Genomic DNA, 19,775 nt, shown 5'->3' with positions numbered 1-19,775 from the left:
CTAACCGTTGTGCTCTGCTTCCTCCCTGTGCTACAAATGCTGGGCAGTCACTTTGTGCCAGGAGGTCACAGTTGGAAGGAATTTCAGTCTCCTATGGTTCACCCCCTTCACTTACAGTAGAGGATCAGACAGGGAATTGCCCAGGGTCTGGAAGCAGACAGCCCCAGGCCTCCTGCTGCCCACCTTGCCCAGAACTTTCCTGGGTGACCACCTAAGACTCCGGGTTCCAAAATGTCAGCCGGAAGGGAGCTTGGTGATTATCTTCTCCTGCTACCTTGTTCTACAGGTGGGTTAACTGAGGCCCAGCCCTGTGTAGGATGTATCTGCCTTTCAGGAGATGTTCAGCAGCAGGTCTTCTTCAGGAGGGCTGGGGTAGCTCAGTGGCTCACAGCGATAAAGCTGTACTTGGGAAGGGAGCAGGGGAACTTCCCTCCCCCCAAGACACACGCATGCACAGATCCTCAAGTATGAATCTGCAGACCCAACACAAGTGTGCCTTTCTTGCTGGGGACTCCCACCCAGTTCACCCCATTAGAGCAGGGCTGGGATGTGGGGACCACTTGTGTGAGCCTGGGAAGCCAGAAGCCTGGAGGCAGCAGCCAGAAATATGCAAGACTCTGCCCCAGAGACCAGACAGGAAGAGGAGGAAGAGATAGAGGGGGTGGGCAGGAGTCCCCACGGATACTATCCCAGGCCCTCTGCCAGCTTTTCTCCTTCCCTGAGGCTAGACGTTGGCTGAAAGCATGACAGCCCCTCCTTGGAGGAAAGTGGGCTCTGCCGTGCCCAGTCCTGACTCTGTCCTTGCTAGTGGTCTCAAGGATAGGGAGAGTGTCTGACTGTTCTCATTTCACAGATGAGGAAAGGGATGCCTAGACATGGAATGGGCTTTGCCTTGGTTATGAATGAAGTTGTGGGATGGATTGAACCCCATCCACTTGACCCCAGGACCCAGCCCAGCTGCCTCTCCTCACCTGCATCAGCCTTTTCTTCAGGAAGGGAAGCAGCTGCCTCCTGCCAGGCTCAAACGAAGGGGCGGGTGGGGAAGGGGCTGACCCCCAGGGGGCCACAGTTCCCTCCCCAGATGGCCTGTTCCTGGCACCTAGTAACTGGTAGACAGAACCACTCCCTGCACCTCTCCTGAGAGCAGGAGTGGGAAGGAGCACGAATCCCTACTGGCGGAAGTTCCCTCCCAGTCCCAGTTTTTCACAAGTCCATCCCTGATTTCAGTGGGTTGGAGGGCTAGTGCACACACCCGGCTCCCACCCTCAGCAGCCAGGAAGTGCAGAGGGGGTCAACCAAGGTGGGGGGTCATGACTCTGAGGCTGAGTCCAGGATCAGCACTCTGGCCCTGTGCCCAAGGCCCCAGTGGGGTGTTTTCTGCAGCTGGTGAGAGTTTCCTCCACCCGGACAACAAATGTCCCTCTGGGACTTGGAGAGGACAAGGAAACTGTCATGGCTGTGGGCAGCCCACGGAGTTCCCAGGCTCTGCCCGACCCCACACCAACCTCCCTCTCTACTTAGCAAGTTTGAGGGTGGAGGCAAGGAAAGGGGCTCTGTGTTAGACCCTGAGCCTTTCTAGAGCACACGCCCCACCTTGTACATCTCTCTATCTGCAGTGATTGGGAAGGGAGCAGGGGAACTTCCCTCCCCCCAAGACACACGCATGCACAGATCTGGTGGGACTGAGCCCTAACCTAAGATCTGGTGGACTTCTGAGCCCTAACCTAAGTAGGAATCCCCAGTCTGATGGAGGAGACACAACCCCTGACCCAGGAGAGCCTGCAATCTGGTGGAGGACCCTCCACTATAAATGAAGGTGTTGAACCATATGAGACTGAAGTTCCCTCCAACTGTGACCTCCTGGCCCTCCTGCCTGATGTGTGACCCCTGGCCTTTGCCACCCATGGTGGTATTTCTGCACACAGGGTAGTGATGAGCTTGCCTGGACCTGAAGAAGAGCACTGGACTAGGAGGCAGGATTCCTGCTGGGCTTTGATGCTGGTACTACCACTGGCTTGCAAAGCTACCCAACCTGTCCAGGCCTCAGTTCTTTTTTTTTTTGGCCATGCCATGCAGCATGCGGGATCTTAGTTCTCCAACCAGGGATCAAACCTGTGGCCCCTGCATTGAGAGTGCGGAGCCTTAACCACTGGACCACCAGGGAAATCCCCAGGCCTCAGTTCTTCATCTGTAAAGTGGAGCTTGGATCTGACTTCTAAGGTTCTGTTCAGTTTTGACATCTGAATTTATAATTGAAAAATCACAGAAGTGGTTGTCATATTGTGCCTCCAGGGAATGCAGTGACATCACAAAGGGGTCCCAAAAGGTTAGCTTTATGTGGAATGGCTTCTGGGGGTGGGAGTAGGGGTGGGTGGCAAGGGCAGGATCTAGTCCTACCTGTCTAGACCTGTATGTGCCCCACTCACTCCAGAGCCACCTATTGAGCACCTGCTGCAAGCCCACTGCTGGGTGAGGGGACACATCCTCTGCAGTTCGAGGGCCCCAGGGCCCCTTATAAGAGCCTCAAATGTGGGGAGGTGGTGATAAGGAGGGTTGGGATACTGACCCTAGCAGAATAACCTCTCTCTTGACCCAAAGTGCCCAAATTCCTGGTCACTAAACGGTTGTGGCTTCTTGGCAGTTGGGTGAGAAGTGTGAGCTATTCGTGTCCAGGGGAGTGCAGGGAACTATCATTTGCTGTTTTGGACTATGGGCCAACCTCTAGGTGGAATATTTTCATGTTATCTCATCTAATACTTAATATCATCCCTATTTTAAAGACGAGGTGTCTCTGTAACTCTTCCACTATGAAATGGGTGTGATTACTACCTCTTAGGATGATAATAAGGAACGGATGAATAAAAAACAGAGAAGTGGGGCTTCCCTGGTGGCACAGTGGTTGAGAGTCCGCCTGCCGATGCAGGGGACACGGGTTCGTGCCCCGGTCCAGGAAGATCCCACATGCCGTGGAGCGGCTGGGCCCGTGAGCCATGGCCGCTGAGCCTGCATGTCCGGAGCCTGTGCTCTGCAACGGGAGAGGCCACAACAGTGAGAGGCCCGCATACCGCAAAAAAAAACCCCAAAAAACAAAAACAGAGAAGTGCATTAAGCATTGTGAATAATTCAAGGAGATTATTATCATATTGGCTTAGTCTAATAGATATTTAATTATATTGCAGCTCTGGGAATTCTGAATGAGTTTGGGGTCTTTGAAAAATAGACCAAGAAGGGCACCTGAGAGTCAACGATGATTTCTCATTGGTAGGAATTCGAAACACGTGTATTTTAAATCCTTTAAATCAGAGTCCTTTCAGCTCAACATTATTCATAGATTTTTAAAAAATCCCCAAGACAGGTCAATAATTTGGTGATGGTATTTGTGTATAAAAACGATGACTATTCCTTTCAATAAATTGTACCCCCCAGGGAATGACATAGGTGGAAATGTTGAAATTTTTATATTTTAATCTTTTAGGTCTGACTCAGCACTTCAAATTTCCTATATCAAATTTCCGTAATTATTTGACTGTATTTGTTTGTTTGTTTGTTTTGTTTGTTTTGGACTCGCCACGCAGTATGTGGGACCCTAGTTCCCAGAACAGGGATTGAACCCGTGCCCCCGCAGTGGAAGCACAGGATCTCAACCACTGGACCACCAGGGAAGTCCTTTGACTGTGTTTTTGGATAGATTTTGGAACTGTTGGTAGTGGTTGAGAACACAGTGATGTGTGAGAAAAAATGTACAGGGAGTAATAAAATGAGGAACTGAGGCCCAGATGGACAAAGTAGCTTATTCCACAGTCTGGCAGTAAGTGACTGATTCCAAGAGCCTTTCTGGTCCACAAAGGGCACTTCTGAGTGCTGGACAAGCAGCCCACAGATGAGGAGGCTGAGGATGGGGAATGGGAGTGGTTGCAACTGTGAGATGGGCACTGTTTTCCTCCCAAGCCTCGTAGGAGGGGCAGACTTTGGGCACTTAGCGGTCACAGCTGAGGGCCTGAGTAACCAGCTGGCAAAGAATTCAAATCTTTTAAATAGAAGTGAGTTAAGGTCATCTCATCCCATCTTGCAAATCATTGTGGTGTCTCCTTACAACACCTTTTAGTGTCACCCCCTTGATTACCTTCAGAGCCAGGGGGCTCACTTCCAAAAACAGTAGTCCCTTCTAACTATGGGCAGCTCAGGTGATTAGAGTTCACACTCACACTGAGCTAGAACCTGCCTCCTTGCAGCTCCCATCTACTGGTTGGTCTGAGTCTTAAAGATAAGGAACGTAACTCCCCCAGAATCACATAAGTAGGGAAGTAGCAGAGCCCAGGTTTACTCCCACTTGGGCCTCTGGGGGTCCACAGCCTGCCCTCTCTCCAGCAGTCCACCAGTGAGACTGAGTCTCCCCATAGCCCCACCCAGAACCAGTCTGTCCTCCCAGGACTAGGGCCAGCCCAGGGATGTGGCTAGAACTTGGCTCCCACTTTTTCTCCTTTTACAACTCAAAGGAAAACCCTTGGCCATTAGCTCTGTGAGCGATTCTGGCCTGTGGGTGTAATCTAAACAAATTCCTCCCAACACCTTAGAGTCTTAATAACACAGCTGGTTTACCATGATCTCCCAGAAACACTATTAGGCTGAGTCGGTATTCACGTCCTGTCCTGGAAAATAATTTTCTCTCTTGGTTGAGGAGAAGTTATTACCATCAGGCTCTGACTCCAGACCCTCTGCCTGCTGACCTGGGTTTTCCTGGTTTCTTTTGCACATGGGTAGGTAGATTAGCTATGGGAGGATAGGGTTTTGGGGTTGGAAGGGGAAGGGCTGCAGTGAGAAGTCTCTGAGACTCCCATATCTTTCTCCACTCAAGCCTGGAGTGTATTCCAAAAGAGAGGTCCCACAGGGTTCTAGAAAGTACTCAGACATAGAACCCAGGGTTTATTTTGTCACTCTCCATTAGGCTTGAATTGGATTTATTTTCCCCTTCCTTTAGTATTATAGATGGGGACACCAAAGCCCAAAGAGGTGAGATGACTTGCCTAAGGTCACCCAGTGAAAGAGCTGGCACTAGATCCTAAATGTCCAGATTCCTCATGTCAGCCCTTTGCCCTGTTTCCAGCATGACCAGATTTACCTCGGGTTTCAAGGGGAATGACAGGTGACCCTGCCAGGCTCATCCACTAATCCCAGAATCATAGGCAAGAGGGAGTGCCAGGTTTTAGAATAAAATGCCCCATTTACACACTAGGCCACAAACACATGGGACTCATTAGCTCCCCATCAGGGAGAAAACAGTAATCCAGAATGGGTTTGGTTTCTTGAAGCTGGACCCAGATTGGCCATGAAATCTTAGTAAAGTCGTTTCCCCCCAGCTCCCCCCCAGCCCCCCCCCACCCCCCCCACCCCGTTCCCAGAAGCTAGGATTCTTTACGGGTTCTGTAGTGACGCCTGAGAGTCCCCACACCGAAGGGCAGAGTAATGTGGTCGGGGAAGTTGTGTGCCAAGGCGGAGCTGGCTTGTGATCCAGAGAAAGGACCAGGCTTGGAGTTGAACCCGGCAGGCTTCCCGGAGGAGGAGGCGGGGCCAGCTGGGTAAAACAAAAGGAGGGGTGGATCTTCTTGCTGATGGGAAGTGACTGAGTGGAGGTTCAGACAAGGCTGGAAACATCCCTCCCCTCAGTGCCCCTATCCCTGGCCTCCCTCTCTCCGGTACTTGTCCTTTCCCGCCGGGTCTTGGGGTCGCTCCGAAGGGTGACAGCGCCGCCCGGCCCTCGAGGTCCAGCAAGGCCCTGGGGGGCGCGGCCGGCCGGAGATCTTTTCCGCTCGCAGGGGTCTCCGCAGCCCTTACAAGGAGTTTGGCGGCGCTCGGGCGGCCCCGCCCGCCGGGCTCCCCCGGCTCCTCCTCCCCGCACGGTCGGGCCTGGCCGCGGGAAGGCTGCCTGCTAGGCGCGGGGTCCGGGAGGCCGACGCCGCCGGGGCCGCGAGTGCCAGAGAGGCCGCCACTCGCTCCCGAGGGCCCCTACGGGCAGGCACGCTGCTCGGGGCCCTTAGGCCAGCACCCGTCTCCCTCTCCGCAGCGTCGCCATGTCCTCGGTGTTCGGGAAGCCCCGCGCGGGCAGCGGGCAGCAGCAGAGCGCACCCCTCGAGGTCAACTTGGCCATCCTGGGGCGCCGCGGGGTGGGCAAGTCCGGTGAGTGGGGTGCGGGAGGGAGGGAAGGGGTCAGGCGGGGACGCGAGAGACAGGGAGCGGTGGAGGGAACGGGGCGCTGTGGGCTTGCGGGCAGGCTCTTCCACTGGCTTTCGGGGCTTCTTGCGCCCAGGTGGGTTGGATGAGACGCCGTGATGGTATATACCTTCTTTGCCTCAGCTTCTCTTGCTTGGTTTTCCTCAGCTTGTTTTCAGCTTCTCCAGCTCTCAGCTGTCTTCTCTTCCTGGCCTGTCTTTCCCTCTGTGTCTCCCTACTGTGTCTGTGTCCTCCTTGTCTGTGACCCCAGCTGTCTCCCCTCTGTCTCTGTGTCTCCCAGTCCTCTGCTGGTCTCCGCCTTGCCGTTCACCGCCCTCCATCTCCTCTTCCTGGCCAGCCGTCAGCCCTGGTGACAGGCACCAAAGGGACCTGTTAGGCACTGATCCCCAGCCCAGGGCCCCTACGGAGCTCAGTCGCAGCCTTGCTGCTCCTTGATTTAGGCCAGGGGAGAAGGGGCCCCAGGCCCCCGAAGGGAGGTGGTAAAAGTCGCTGGCTTTTGGGATTTCCCAGGGAGAGGCCGCTACCCACTCCCCACCCCAATTCTCTGGGATTCTGGAACAAAGTGTGAATTCTTATCAAATGTATTTGTTTCAAGTCAAACCCCTCTCTTGACTTTACGGAAACACATTGGACTATGGTCTCAGGTGCCTCCGACCTGTCCTTAATGAACAAAACGCTTGGATTTACACTCAGGCCATTTCTATCAACACTGAACTCTGCCTTCACCACCTTTGGCAGCTGGAGCCCATCTGGAGCCCAGGGGGTGGGGGTGGGGGGGTGTCACCATAGGCAAAGATCCAGAAGAAGGGTTCACTGCTCTCCCCACCATTCCCAGTCCCAGGCAGCTGAAGGGGGGAAGGCAGAGGGGGCTTCTCCACTGGCTGTTTTCCAGCTGCAGCCATTAGTGAATGGCCATCATGGACTCAGCTGTGAGACTCACCGGGCGCCTACTCTCCACTTTTGAAGCCAGCCCCCTGGCTCAGAGATGGGACTCTGGATCATGCTTTCCTAGAGAAAAGATTTGCCCTCTTCCCTTTGAAAATCAAATTGTTATCTGTGGCTCTGTCACTGGTACAGTTTAGCCAGTGACTACATGAATGAAAGAATTTAAATTTTAAAATACGTATTCCCTGGGTATTAGTTTGCAAACTGACACTGTTAGGAATCCTGGGAAAGAATTTTAAGGATTTTCTTTAAAATACTGCATTACTTTTTAAGAGTTCAGTATAGTAGTGGGCTGGCCCTCAGCTTTATGTGGTTAATTCTGAACAAAATCAATCTTGTTAATGCATTCCACCTGGGGAGAACTTCCCCAGGTTTTATGTTCTGTGACCCTCCCATGATGAGTGTGGAGGCCTTAGAATCAAGACTCGAGGACTGAGGACTAGAGTGTGTTTACTTGGGATTCGGGGGTTCATATCCCTCCCAGAGATCACCCACTGATAACTCAGCTCTTACTCTCTCTTTGGCTTGTAGCCAAAGCTGGGATAAATGCCTCCACACTTCAGAGTCTTTGTGCCTTGTCAAGGGTGGGGGAGGTCTCTCTTCACTTAGAGTCTCAGCAAGTTGGCCCTAAGGTAACTGCTTGCCTGGGTCCAGACCCCTTAGTTAGGGTCTTCACAAACGCCCCTTAGGCTTGCCTCTCATTTGTTTTCTCGCCGCCATCCCCCTCCAAAATAAAACATCCCAGAATGCAACCGGGAAGGACATGGTTCCCCATATTTCTGGTTTCCTCTGAGCCTCTCAAACCAGTTCCCCCGCTCTCCAGAGAGCAGAGGGGTCACAGAGGCTAGATAAGTCCTCCCTAAAATGAGAGGGGCAGGCTCCAGGGCCCAGCAGCCAGACACGATGGGGAGACTGAGCCAACTTCTTTCTCCTTCTTGCAGCCCTGACGGTGAAGTTTCTGACCAGGAGGTTCATCAGCGAATATGACCCCAACTTGGGTAAGGGCCCACTCCCTCCTGTCCCTCCTGCCGTGCCCACTTGGATCTCCCCTGCAAACACACATATGCCGTGGTGGGCCCAGGCCTGACCAGGACCACACATCTGGGGGCCGAGGGGAGGAGCCAGCTGATGACTCAGCCCATGTGACTCAGCCCATGCGACAAAATGTTTTAAGTTCCAAAAATGTACCCTTCCTCAGCTCACCCCAGACAACTTGGGGGTTAGCCCAATTAAGAGAACTGAGAGAAGTTGCTTTGCCCTAAAATATGAAGTATGATGAAACTTAAAAAAAAAAAAATCGAGCATTGCAGAATATGCACAGCCATTAAGTGTTTTTCTTCCAGATGGTTATTCCGTGTACTTTTCCACAAAAGCTGGACAAGACATTTGGGAAATTCCCTAGTAATACTGGCTTCTAAACCAGTTTTTTAACCACACAAGAAAACTAGTCTTGTTTGGTAGCTGTATCATGATGGTGTATTGGAAAAAGGGATGCCCTGGTGTCAGAGCTGAGTTTGAATCCTGGCTTTGTCACTTATCGGCTGTGCACTTTTGAAGCAGTCACCTAAGCTCTCTGAGCTTCTGTTTCCTCATCTGTGAAATGGGCATAAAAATACCTATCTCAGAGAATTACTGTGAGGATTAATGAAATAACACATGTAAAAGACGTAGCGTAATACTTGACCCACAGAGACATTGAATGCGTCGTCACTTCTCCTTCCTTCTTTCTCCTCAAATGGCTTCCCATCTGTGGTGGCTGAGATTCGCCCAAGTTAATTAGATCACTGTTTCTGAAAATTAATTTTAGCAGCAGGACCTTTTCCTCAAATAACCTCTTACATGGAAGCCCAATATCTAAATACATAAAAGCAGAATTTTATTAATATAACTGTAACTTAAAGCTCACATTTATAGCATTTCTTTATGGTAAACTTTCCACTAGAAAAATGGGGTGTCTGGATACTCTTTGCTCTTTGGAAACGGAGGTTGCAGTCTTAGATTATCTTCCCCCTTCATAAGAATTGAATAAGGCGTTTGTGGAACCCCTGAAGGCCCTCTGAGGAAACCCAGGGCTCCGGGAGGACCCTGGGGTCCCACAAATGAAACCTCCACAGTGCAGCACCACCGGCAGCAGACCTCTGATGGATTGCGCCCTTCACGCCTGAAGGAAAGGGCTCCTCAGCCCACTGGTGCCCCTCAGCCCCTCAGTCCAGGCTGGGATGTTGAATCCCAGTGTCAGAGCAGGAAGGGATGTCAAGGCTACTTGGTCCAGTGTTTTTAGAATTTATTCCTTACGTAGCAGAATCCCCTCTTCCACGGAGATCTTACACAGAACCCCAGGGGTCAAGCACAGGAAGCAGAGGGGGGTCCCCTGGCTAAGTCAGGAATGCAGGGTAGGCAACTTGCGGACAGTCCTTAAGGGGTTTGTTCCTCAAAGTTTGGTGTGACCGCCTGTGCTTTGACACAGCCCCTCGGCTACAGCGGAGGAAGCAGGCCCAAGGAGCTTTGTGGGCCAGGGTCACCAGCAGGTCTGAGGGGAGCCCATCGATTAGCAGAGGTCAGTGCCCAGGGGAGTGAGACACAGGAGCACGAAGTCAGATGGGCGGGGTGGGGGAGTGGGTGGGAAGGGAAGGCACACAGCAGGGATGTCTGGGAAGGGAAAACGGAGATTCTCAAGGACAGTGGCTCAAAAGACAGATTCTGCCTACCTCAAATATTGCATGGAACATACTTATACTAAAAAGTATTAGCTGTTTATCTGAAATTCAAATTTAACTTGTTATCTTGTATTTTATTTGGCAACCTATCTCCAGTCTCTCTTCTTCCTGTCCCCCATCCATACCCTTCAGGCAGGGTCCCACCAGAGGTGCCTATTACAGTGGTGGTTTGAGCTTCCTGGTTGAGCAATTTTGGAGTTCTGAACTGGTAGGGGAATGCGTGGTCAGACGGTCTGAGGTGGGGGTGTGGCAGCTCCACAGTGGTTAGTCACCTCAGCCTTTTGTCTCGTACCACACCCTGAGAGCTTCTGAGCTGGAGAGATGGCCAGACGCTCTCCTGTCGGCCATTCTGGGAGGCCAGTGCTGCTCCTTGGGGGTCCTGTCCACTGTCTGAACATTCCCACCACTATCCCATGGCTGGTTCCAGCAACGGGGGGGACTCTCGGACCAGAGCCTTTCCTTCTGTGGAGAAAGGTCTGAGCATCCAAGGAAGAGTTAGCCATGTGGAGATGTAAAACCACCCTTTCCCCTTTTCTTTTTTTCTGTACGTGGGCCTCTCACTGTTGTGGCCTCTCCCGTTGCGGAGCACAGGCTCCGGATGCGCAGGCTCAGCGGCCATGGCTCACGGGCCCAGCCGCTCCGCGGCATGTGGGATCTTCCCGGACCGGGGCACGAAGCCGTGTCCCCTGCATCGGCAGGCGGACTCTCAACCACTGCGCCACCAGGGAAGCCCCACCCTTTCCCCCCTTTTCAAACACCTTCCAAGAGCTTGAGCTCAAAGGGGCCTCTTGAAGGTGGACACCTGTGATGTTCATTCCTATCTCCAGCTTGGAGTGCACTGCTAGGCACAACACAGATGCTGTTAAACATGGGATTTGAATTTTGGTTTTAGGATTACCCTTTAAAGAAGAGCTCCTATTATTATCCCCATTTTACAGGTAAAGAAACTGAGGCAGAGAGGGCTCAGTGGTTTGCCTAAGATCATGGAGAACCTCAGGTACAAAGGAAGATGAGACACCACTCCAGTTGCCCTCCACTAAGGGTGGCCTTATGCTATCGAGGACCTGAAGTCAGAAGTCTGTGTGGCACTGGGCTCTCTGAGCCTTGGTTTCCCCATCTGGAAGATAGGACTAATAGACTGTGCTCTGTGTGTGAGCTGTGCCTTGTTATAGGTTGTGACTGTTAGAGTTGGTAGGAGCCAAGAGAGTCAGTGCCTGTGAAAGGGCTTCACCTGTGCTGAGCACTCCAGGAAGCGAGCAGGGGTATCCAGGAGGACACCCTCCTCTCACAGAGGGATTGGGGGCATCTCACCTGGTTTGCCCAGGGCAGAATGACAAGCTTCTCACTGCTCTTCTCCTCATCCTGCTCCAACAAGGGTACAGGCACCATTTCTGAAGCATCATCCCATACACACTCTGACCAGAGCTCCTTTAGTGACATTTTAAAAATTATTGCTGTAAATGAGAGAAAAATACTTCGGGAAAGGGATCTTTTCTCAGCATTTAAGTCCTAAGAATGTTATTTAGAACTAGCAGTTATGAAACCCGTATTTAGTAAAGGACTCTAGAATGACCAGAGGGCAGGGACTTTGTGATGGGGAGGCAGGACATTACTGTGACTTGGAAAGGAGCCCCCACTGCACCCCCAGCCCCTGGAGTCACCTCACTTGCAAAGGGGGAGGGAGCTGGATAAGATGATTTCATGACCTCTGAGCCTTCTCCACTTTGCCCATGCATGTTCCACGGCCTCAGCTGGGTGGGGCGCTTCTGCTCTTTCCCTGTATTCTGCACAGATAGAGCTGGAGAATTGGCTTGTCCACTGAGCAGAGGGAGTGAGGGGGTCCCACTGTAGAGCCCCAAGTTCAAGTTCCTTCTGATAGGGTGCTGTGTGGCTGTGGGAGAGTTCTCTTCTTTTCTGGGCCTCACCTTCCTGTCATCTCTCTATGGAAGAGCTAACAGCGACCTCAAAAGGCTGTTGCATTTAAGGGACTGTAGGAGACCAAGGTTGGGCTAATATATTTCCTTGGGCTGGGCACAGCATGGTGCCTGTTTGGGCACAGAAGCTGGGAAGCACCTAAAAGGCATGCATCAGACAACTCTGGCAGGAAAATAAAGAAAAATCTGAAGGAGATATAGGTATCCAGGGGCAGCTCTTCTTGTACCAAATATAGTTAAACATTTGGGGCATATTTTCCATGAGATTTTTTTTTTTTTTTGTCTTTGAACAAGAACGGCTATTTATCCAAGTCCCCACAGCAGGCTGGGGATGGGAGCTGTCTATGACTCCTGCCGGCTGCTAGTGGACCTGGCGTGTGTCCAGGCCTGGCTTAGCTGCCAATGGCCCTCAGAGAGAATTCCGCCACGGCTGGGGGGTACGCTTCTCACAGTGGCTGCTACCAACAGGCAGAGAGGGCTCCAGTTCTGCCCAGAGGGTTCTTCTTTGGGGTCACTTGGGGCACAGGGGCACCACCACCCCCAGGGAAAGGTGAGGGCCAAGTACACTCACATGTGCGGGCCAGTGGCACAGGGGAAAGTTGGGGGTAGGGAGAATGATTGTGACAGCGAGGTCCTCTTTGCAGGCCTGGCCACTTGATACTTTCTCAGGTTTGAGGTCATGAGAACTTAGAGAAAACAATTTGTAAAAACTTATGAAGTCCAAATAAGGTCAGTGGTGTAGTTCATAGTATGGTACCAATGTCAATTTTCTGGTTTTGACCATGGTACTATGGTTATGTAAGGTGCTAACATTGGGGGGAGGGGGGGGGAAGAGTACACAGGAACTCTCTGTACTATTTTGCAACTTCTACATGAGTCTAAAATTATTTCAAAATAAAAAGTAAAAAAAAAAAAAAAATCACCTAGGAATGTGAACCTGCCCTGGAAACTTTGGAGCACTATGTCCCCACTGTCCTTTACCGGGCATTTGTGGAGGGCCAGGCCCCATGCCTAGCGGCCCATCCAGTCCTCATGCAGCCCTGTGAATGGTGCAGGGACAAGCATTTAGCACAGCGCCTGGCACAGAGTAAAAACCTGAAAACTGTTAGCCAGTGTTATCACATCATCCCTATTTTAAAATGAGGAAACAGAGTCTCAGAATGCTGAAATGACTTGACCAAGGCACACAGCTAAAAAGTAGCTGAAGTTGGGTTTGATTCCCATCTCCAACCTAAAACTTTCAACCATCCTAGATTCCTCTGCTATTATTTTGACAAGGATTACTTGTAAAACCTTCTTGGGACCTCTTTTTCTTTATTGAAATATAGTTGATTTACAACGTTGTGCCAGTTTCTGCTGTACAGCAAAGTGACTCAGTTATACACAGAGACTTTTTTTTTTTTTTTTTGCGGTACGCGGGCCTCTCACTGTTGTGCCTCTCCCGTTGCGGAGCACAGGCTCCGGACGCACAGGCTCAGCGGCCATGGCTCACGGGCCCAGCCGCTCCGCGGCATGTGGGATCTTCCTGGACATGGGCACGAACCTGTGTCCCCTGCATCGGCAGGCGGACTCTCAACCACTGCACCACCGGGGAAGCCCACAGAGACATTTTTAAAAATATTCTTTTCCATTATGATTTATTACAGGATATTGAATATAGTTCTCTGTGCTATACAGTAGGACCTTGTTGTTTATCCATCCTGTATATAATCGTTCACCTCTGCTAATCCCAAACTCCCAGTCCTTCCCTCCCCCATCCCCTGCCCCTCCTTCTCGGGTCTTCTAAACAGGGTCTGACCCACCTCCCCACCCCCCGCCCCCGGCCCCTGCCTTAATCATGTTGTGTGCTTCTCCTTTCTTGTCCCTTTCCCACCGGGGGCCAGAGGGTTGTCCTGATTGTTCTTGGGGTCTTCCTGTGGGCCAGGTACTGTGGTTGGAGAGAAGGGGGTGGAGAAGCTTGGGGTTCAGGTGGGAGGGGCTGGCAGTGCAGCTCCTGAGGCCTCTGCTGCTCACTGGGCCTGTGAGCCACACACACTCCATCCTACCGGTGTGGTGGGTGGACCCAGAACACAATCCCGTACCCTGTGGCATGTTCTATGAGTGCCCTCGGGTGCTCTGGGCCTGACAGGTGGAGCAGCATCTCCTTGGTGGGAGGGTCTGCCCGTGTCCTCCATGTGGGTGAGAGCCAGGGTCTTTCCAGTGGTCCTGGCTCAGCCAGCCCCAGAGCAAGTCCCCCAGGGGTGCACAGGGATCCAGCAAAGGGAAGCTGGGACTCAGACCCAGCCTACCATCAAGTGGCCTGCCCTGCCTCTGACTGGGCTGACCGTCTGTGTTGCAGAGGATACCTACAGCTCTGAGGAGACCGTGGACCACCAGCCTGTCCACCTGAGGGTCATGGACACTGCAGACCTGGTAACATTACCCCCATGACCCATGAAGAGCTGAGAGTCAGTGCAGCCTCTTGGGAAGTCCTGCTTCCAGAGTGTGGACCTCAGATGGGACTCTGTAAACCTTTTAAGCTCCAATTTGCCATGCGTCCCTGATTGAGGTGCTGACCTCTCTGGGCCTGAATCTATTGATGTGCCAAATGAGAAGGGATAGGAAGGGGCCTGGGGAGACCTGATGATTGTCGGTGTCAGCTCTGAGATTCTGTGCTCTGGGGCTTGACGCCTGTGTACGCATGGAGACAGGTGCACACACGTGTTTACACAGAGGCTCCCCTGGCCCAACCTTGCCCCGCCGCCCAGTACATACATCTCCCTGTGTCCTCACCACCCCCGCCAAGGCTGGATGCCAGTTCTTCTCAGAAGCCAAAGGGGCACCGTGAACCTGACCCCAAACCAGCAGTGCCCAGGCACAGCCAGGTCTCTGTAGGGGCCATGCCAGAGTCTTGGCTCTGTGCCCCAGAGGCCGAGGTCTCCAAGTCTGGGGCTGGGTGGTGGGAGTGAGGCTCAGAAACAATGTCTCCTTTCACAACAGGCCAAATCCACACTCAAGTGCCCCTTTGAAAAGGGCCCTGCTGGGAACAATATACAGAGATGCAGGGAGCGGGGAAGTGGGATGAGACAGCTCAGGTGAAGGCCTGTACCCTGGCCTCCTCTGCCCCTGACAGAGGCTGCCCTCCTTTGCCCCAGGACACCCCCAGGAACTGTGAGCGCTACCTGAACTGGGCCCACGCCTTCCTGGTGGTGTACAGCGTCGACAGCCGCCAGAGCTTCGAGGGCAGCAGCAGCTACCTGGAGCTGCTCGCTCTGCATGAGAAGGAGACACAGCGCAGCTACCCTGCTCTGCTGCTGGGCAACAAGCTGGACATGGCCCAGTACAGGTGAGTGCGGCATTTTGTCCCACACCCTAGAGCTCGCCTTCTCCTTTCTCGTAAAAGCGGTGTCATCTTCAGGGATTATTTGGCTGCTAAGAAGAGTAATCCCCTTGGATGTAGATAGAAGGGGGTGTGTTGTAAGGATACGGTGGGCAGGGCTTCCAGGCAGCCAAGGGCAGGAAGGGAAGAGCATCTGGGCTGCACAGGAGCTGGACCCTGAAAGTCGGAAGAGAGGCCACTCCTCCCATCCTCCTGAGGCTCTGAGGTCTCTCTCAGCCTCACCCTTGCTTTCCTGAGACTATATGACCTTCTGTTTCCACTCCCCACAGCTGGCTGGTCATCCAGTGCCCAATTCCAATTCTGGGGAGAGAGGCTCTAATTGGCCACCTGGGTCAGGTGTCTTCCCTGGTCCAACCAGCTTTCGCCTCGCCCAAGCGTGGTCCCCAGGCTCATTCCCGCAGTTGGCTGTGCTGAGGGCAGGTTCTCTTAGAAAGAGTTGGAGTTGAATCGGAGACCACAGACTGGGCCAGAGGACAGATGACCGCTGAGTGCTGCAGCCGTATTTTGCTTGGCTGGCACAGTGTTTTAAAAGAGCCGGAATTGGAATGCTTTGAGGTGGGGCGTGCCCCCTCCAGCTGAACACAGGCCTCACACTCCCCGTGGCTTACCTCCACCCTCCCCACACACCCAAGTTGCCCGCCTGGCCCCTGAGGCGTTTGAGACTGTGATGCCTCCACCTGATGGGTGACCCCACTGGCCCTCTCCAGCACATCCGTCCTGTGTGGCCAGTCCACCTGCGAGGTAGGGCACCCCCCACCAGCCTTCCTCCCGTCCCTTCCTTCTCAGGGCTGGTCACTCCTACTTCCCCAGGCCCCAAAGGCCCACTGACTGATGTTAGGAAGGAGGGAACACTTAATATAGATCGGGGCTGATGGGCAGTGGGGAAATGGGGTGTGGTCTCATGAAGGGTGCTCACGGTAGGAGCCTTCAAAGGTGGGCAGACCCTCAGACCCAGACAAATTCCATCTCAGGGAATGAGCAAAGTTGTGTGATCTTAAAGCCAAAAGGTAGTCTTTGAGGAATCACAGATCCCGCAGAGCCTAGAATAGGGATCAGAAGACTGGATTGTGAATAAACCAGTTTTAAATATGAGGAAAAAAACTAGGCCACTGTTTTGGTCCCAATATTTACCAATGGGATTGTCCAAAAGTGGTTTGGGGGCAAAGAGCAAAGCAGCATCGTTTCCCTAAGGAGTCATGAGATTTGTCCCCACTTCCTTCTTTGGTCAAGTCCCGAGGTTGGTAGGTCAGGATTTGATGGGCACAGACAATGTAATTTTTAGCTGAGCATTGGTCAATGTCTCCCATGAGTGTCTTGCAGCTAAAGGGTAAAATGTGGGTTAGAGCGGTGATAACCACTGATAACATTTTCGCTAGGCTACGCCAAAATAAGAAAAAGGGTAATAATGTTATATTCCCGGCTCATCCATTCACGCACACACACGCACGTGTGGGGTTCTTGTTTCCGAAAGCTCATTATTCAAGCCCCACAATGACAAAGTTTCAGATTCAAGTTCATCACAAAGGCACATAATACCAAGTATTCTTTCAAAAGGAGTTCCTCAGGAATCTGTGAGCTGACAGTCAGGACACCAACCCTGGTTGGGGAATGGATCAGGTGCTCTGTCCCTGACGCTTTTGTCCCAGTCATTCCCTCTGTCTGTTGAGCTAGCCCACTTCCAGCCTTTGCTCCTGCCAAATTAACCTTGGCTCAGAAACCTTTTCCCACCATACCCACCCTGGTGTCCCCTCTCAGCTCCCAGGCTGTGCCACTGTCCTCAGGAATGGCAGGTGAGGCAGCTCAGCAGTGAGATTTAGCCATTGAAACCTTGGCCTCCAGCCCTCAGGGACCCCTCCCCCCGCCTGCCCCCTGCCTCTTCTGGACATCTGACCTATCCAAGGGCCAGTATTTTTCTCTCACCCTGATTCCCATGGCTTTCAGGACCTTCCTAGTTACAAATACTCGATCCCATCATCATGGGAGGTGGTACAGGATGAAGCTGGAAATAGGTGCTGCTCCTTCTCTCGTGCTGTCACCCTTGCTCTCTCCTGCCTCTCTCCTGGGCAAGCAGACAAAACTCCCTGCCACGAGCCCTGAGACCTCTGCCGACCACAGGCGTCCTGAGTCAGGACCTCGGCCCACCAGGCCTCTGTGGACACTGTGGTCTCACATCCTTCCAACCAGACCACTGCCTTTCCCCAGAGCTGATCCCACATGCCAGGGCTGAGGGTGGCTCATTTCCTGACCAAGGGAGTCAAGGAGATGTGGGGCTGGGAATACCCATCTTCCTCTGGCCACAGGCAGGGTCTAGCCAGGGACTTTGGGCCAGCTTCTCCCTTCCCCTCGGCCTCGTTCTGAAATTCTGGCTTCGGTGACATCAGCCGCCACTTATTAAGCAGGGACTGTGCTAGGCACTTGACACAAATCGTCTTCTTAATCTTAACAACCCTGAGAGGCAGCTCTCATTATCCCATTTTACTGATGAGAAAACTGAGCCTCAGAGAGATGAAGATGGTCACCGAGCTAGTAAGTGAGGATCCAGGTGTAGGCCTGGGCCTGCCTGACTTGGATGCGTGCTCCTGACCCCGCCTCACCCTGCTTCCCCGCCAGGCAGGTCACTCAGGCAGAGGGCGTGGCCTTGGCGGGCAGGTTCGGGTGCCTGTTTTTCGAGGTCTCTGCCTGCCTGGACTTCGAGCACGTGCAGCACGTCTTCCACGAGGCAGTACGGGAGGCACGGCGGGAGATGGAGAAGAACTCCCTGGCCAGGCCCCTCTTCATCTCCGAGGAGAGGGCCCTGCATTACCAGTCCCCACTCACGGCCCGGCACGGGCTGGCCAGCTGCGCCTTCAACACACTTTCTACTGCTAGCCTGAAGGAGATTCCTGCCGTGGCCCAGGCCAAGCTGGTCACTGTAAAGTCATCCCGGGCTCAGAGCAAGCGCAAGGCACCCACCCTGACACTGTTGAAGGGCTTCAAGATCTTCTGAGGGCCCCTGCTCAGGATTCCAGGCTCAGCGCTGGGCAGTCTGCAGGGCAGGAGCTGGCTTCTCACCACCGGCTTTCCTTCTGGTGGAACAGCAGCCCTCACCCTCTGGTGGACAGCTGACCCCTCCTCCAGCACCAGGCAGTGTCCCTGACACCCAGTTCACTGTAGGAGCAACAGGGACAGGCAGAAATTCTGCTCCTATTCCCTCCAGACCTTGGTTTCCATGGGAACCACTGCATCCCTCACCCTGAAGGAAACAGCCACTGTGACAACGCAGAGACCTGGGGTCAGCCTGAAGTGGAAGGAAATTGCAGCATCCATCGTGGCGCCATCACCCCCTCCTGCTCCATCTACAGCCAGGCCTGATGTGGCCCCTGGTGGACAGCTCTGGGTGGACAGCTTCAGGAGGCACTGCATAAGTGTGGGCCTGAGAGCATCCTGCCCTGAGGTCCCAGCACCTCCTGGTGGACGGGAAGGGCAGGGCAGCTGCAGGTTTTGCAGGGCCAGAGCCTGGCCCTCCCCTTGCCTTCTGACTTCACAGAACCCCCAGGCAACAAACCTCACAGTTTATCCAAGTAAAATCTAGTTGCAATAATCCTACGGGACAGCCTGTGAGAAGCAAAGGTGTCCCGGGAAGGCCTATTTCCAGTCCTTTGCCTCTCAATGAGGGCAGAGGGAGAGGGCCGCGGGTAGGCCAGTGTAGGGAGCCTCCTGTGTGTTTCCACCAGGAGGCAGGGCCCCCGTATTTTACAACCTTAAATCAAGGACTCTGTCCGCAGGCCCTCAGGACCTGCCTTGTCAAGTTTACTGATCAAAACTGCAGAACAAAGTCATTCTCTCCAGTGACAATCACCCAGGACTCCAGGGAGCCCACAACTGGCTGTATCAGACATCCGGTAGGGAGAAGCACAGTTTTCTGTTTGTAGCCTGGTGCGGCAGGACCTAGTACCCTTGGCAATGGGTCTGCGTGTTCAAAGTCCACTTTTGTAAGATACCACCTAAGGAATTTTTGGTTCATAAAGCAAATTTTTGCATAAATTATTTGGCTTTGCCACCACAGCTTATACTGCAACACGGTGGCTCAGACACGGGATCGCGACACTCCTTTGGGATCCCACGGTTAGCAACAGAAGGGTCTCAGAGGCAGGGAGTTTCTTAGTTTTGTAGCTCTCTTTACCACAGGGCCTCTGGCCCAAAGGAAGTCTTTCACGGACCCTCAGCAGACCAGCAGGCAGAGGAGTGGCCTGTGGTGGGGGAAGGGAGGGGGAGGGGATTCTGAGTCCAGAATCCTGCCCCTTCCTCACTCAGCCCTTCCAGGAGCTTGGATTGAAAACAATAGCTCTTGCCCAGGCTTCAGCCACCTTCTGCAGACGGAGAAGCCGAGGTCAGAGGGAGGCTGTGAACTCCTCAAGGCCACGTGAGGAGTCCTGGCCTGGCTTCCTGACCCACAGGCTGGCTCTGGATTTTGCACTTTTGTTTCAAGCCGCTTGTGTGTGGACCACTGCCATTTGAACAGACTATGCAATTCCAACTGCCCACATCCAGAAGCATTTTAATAAAAAGGTTTTGTTCGTTTTTTTCCTAACA

General features: G+C 53.1%; 1 protein-coding gene across 4 annotated transcripts; it reads left to right on the top strand.

The window, feature by feature from the left end:
- The first annotated feature begins 3,242 nt into the window (after nucleotides 1-3,242).
- On the top strand, nucleotides 3,243-19,773 carry RASL12 (RAS like family 12). Of its 4 annotated transcripts, none has more exons than XM_073799804.1 (6): nucleotides 3,243-3,261; nucleotides 6,062-6,174; nucleotides 8,115-8,171; nucleotides 14,163-14,236; nucleotides 14,959-15,149; nucleotides 17,814-19,773. In XM_073799804.1, exons 1-6 carry the CDS (start codon nucleotides 3,248-3,250, stop codon nucleotides 18,187-18,189), a joined length of 825 nt encoding a protein of 274 aa, XP_073655905.1. In that variant the 5' UTR covers nucleotides 3,243-3,247; the 3' UTR covers nucleotides 18,190-19,773. The 4 variants fall into 4 exon arrangements, with proteins under 4 accessions (XP_073655905.1, XP_033707708.1, XP_073655904.1 ...); XM_033851817.2 differs by lacking the exon at nucleotides 3,243-3,261 and adding an exon at nucleotides 5,558-5,576 and having other exon boundaries at nucleotides 17,818-19,773; XM_073799803.1 differs by lacking the exon at nucleotides 3,243-3,261 and adding an exon at nucleotides 5,558-5,576.
- The last annotated feature ends 2 nt before the right edge of the window (nucleotides 19,774-19,775 follow it).

Source organism: Tursiops truncatus, chromosome 2, assembly GCF_011762595.2.
Source record: "Tursiops truncatus isolate mTurTru1 chromosome 2, mTurTru1.mat.Y, whole genome shotgun sequence".
In the NCBI taxonomy this organism is placed as follows: Eukaryota; Metazoa; Chordata; class Mammalia; order Artiodactyla; family Delphinidae; genus Tursiops; species Tursiops truncatus.
Note: the sequence above shows the minus strand (reverse complement) of the source record. Positions and strands in the feature narration are given on the sequence as shown.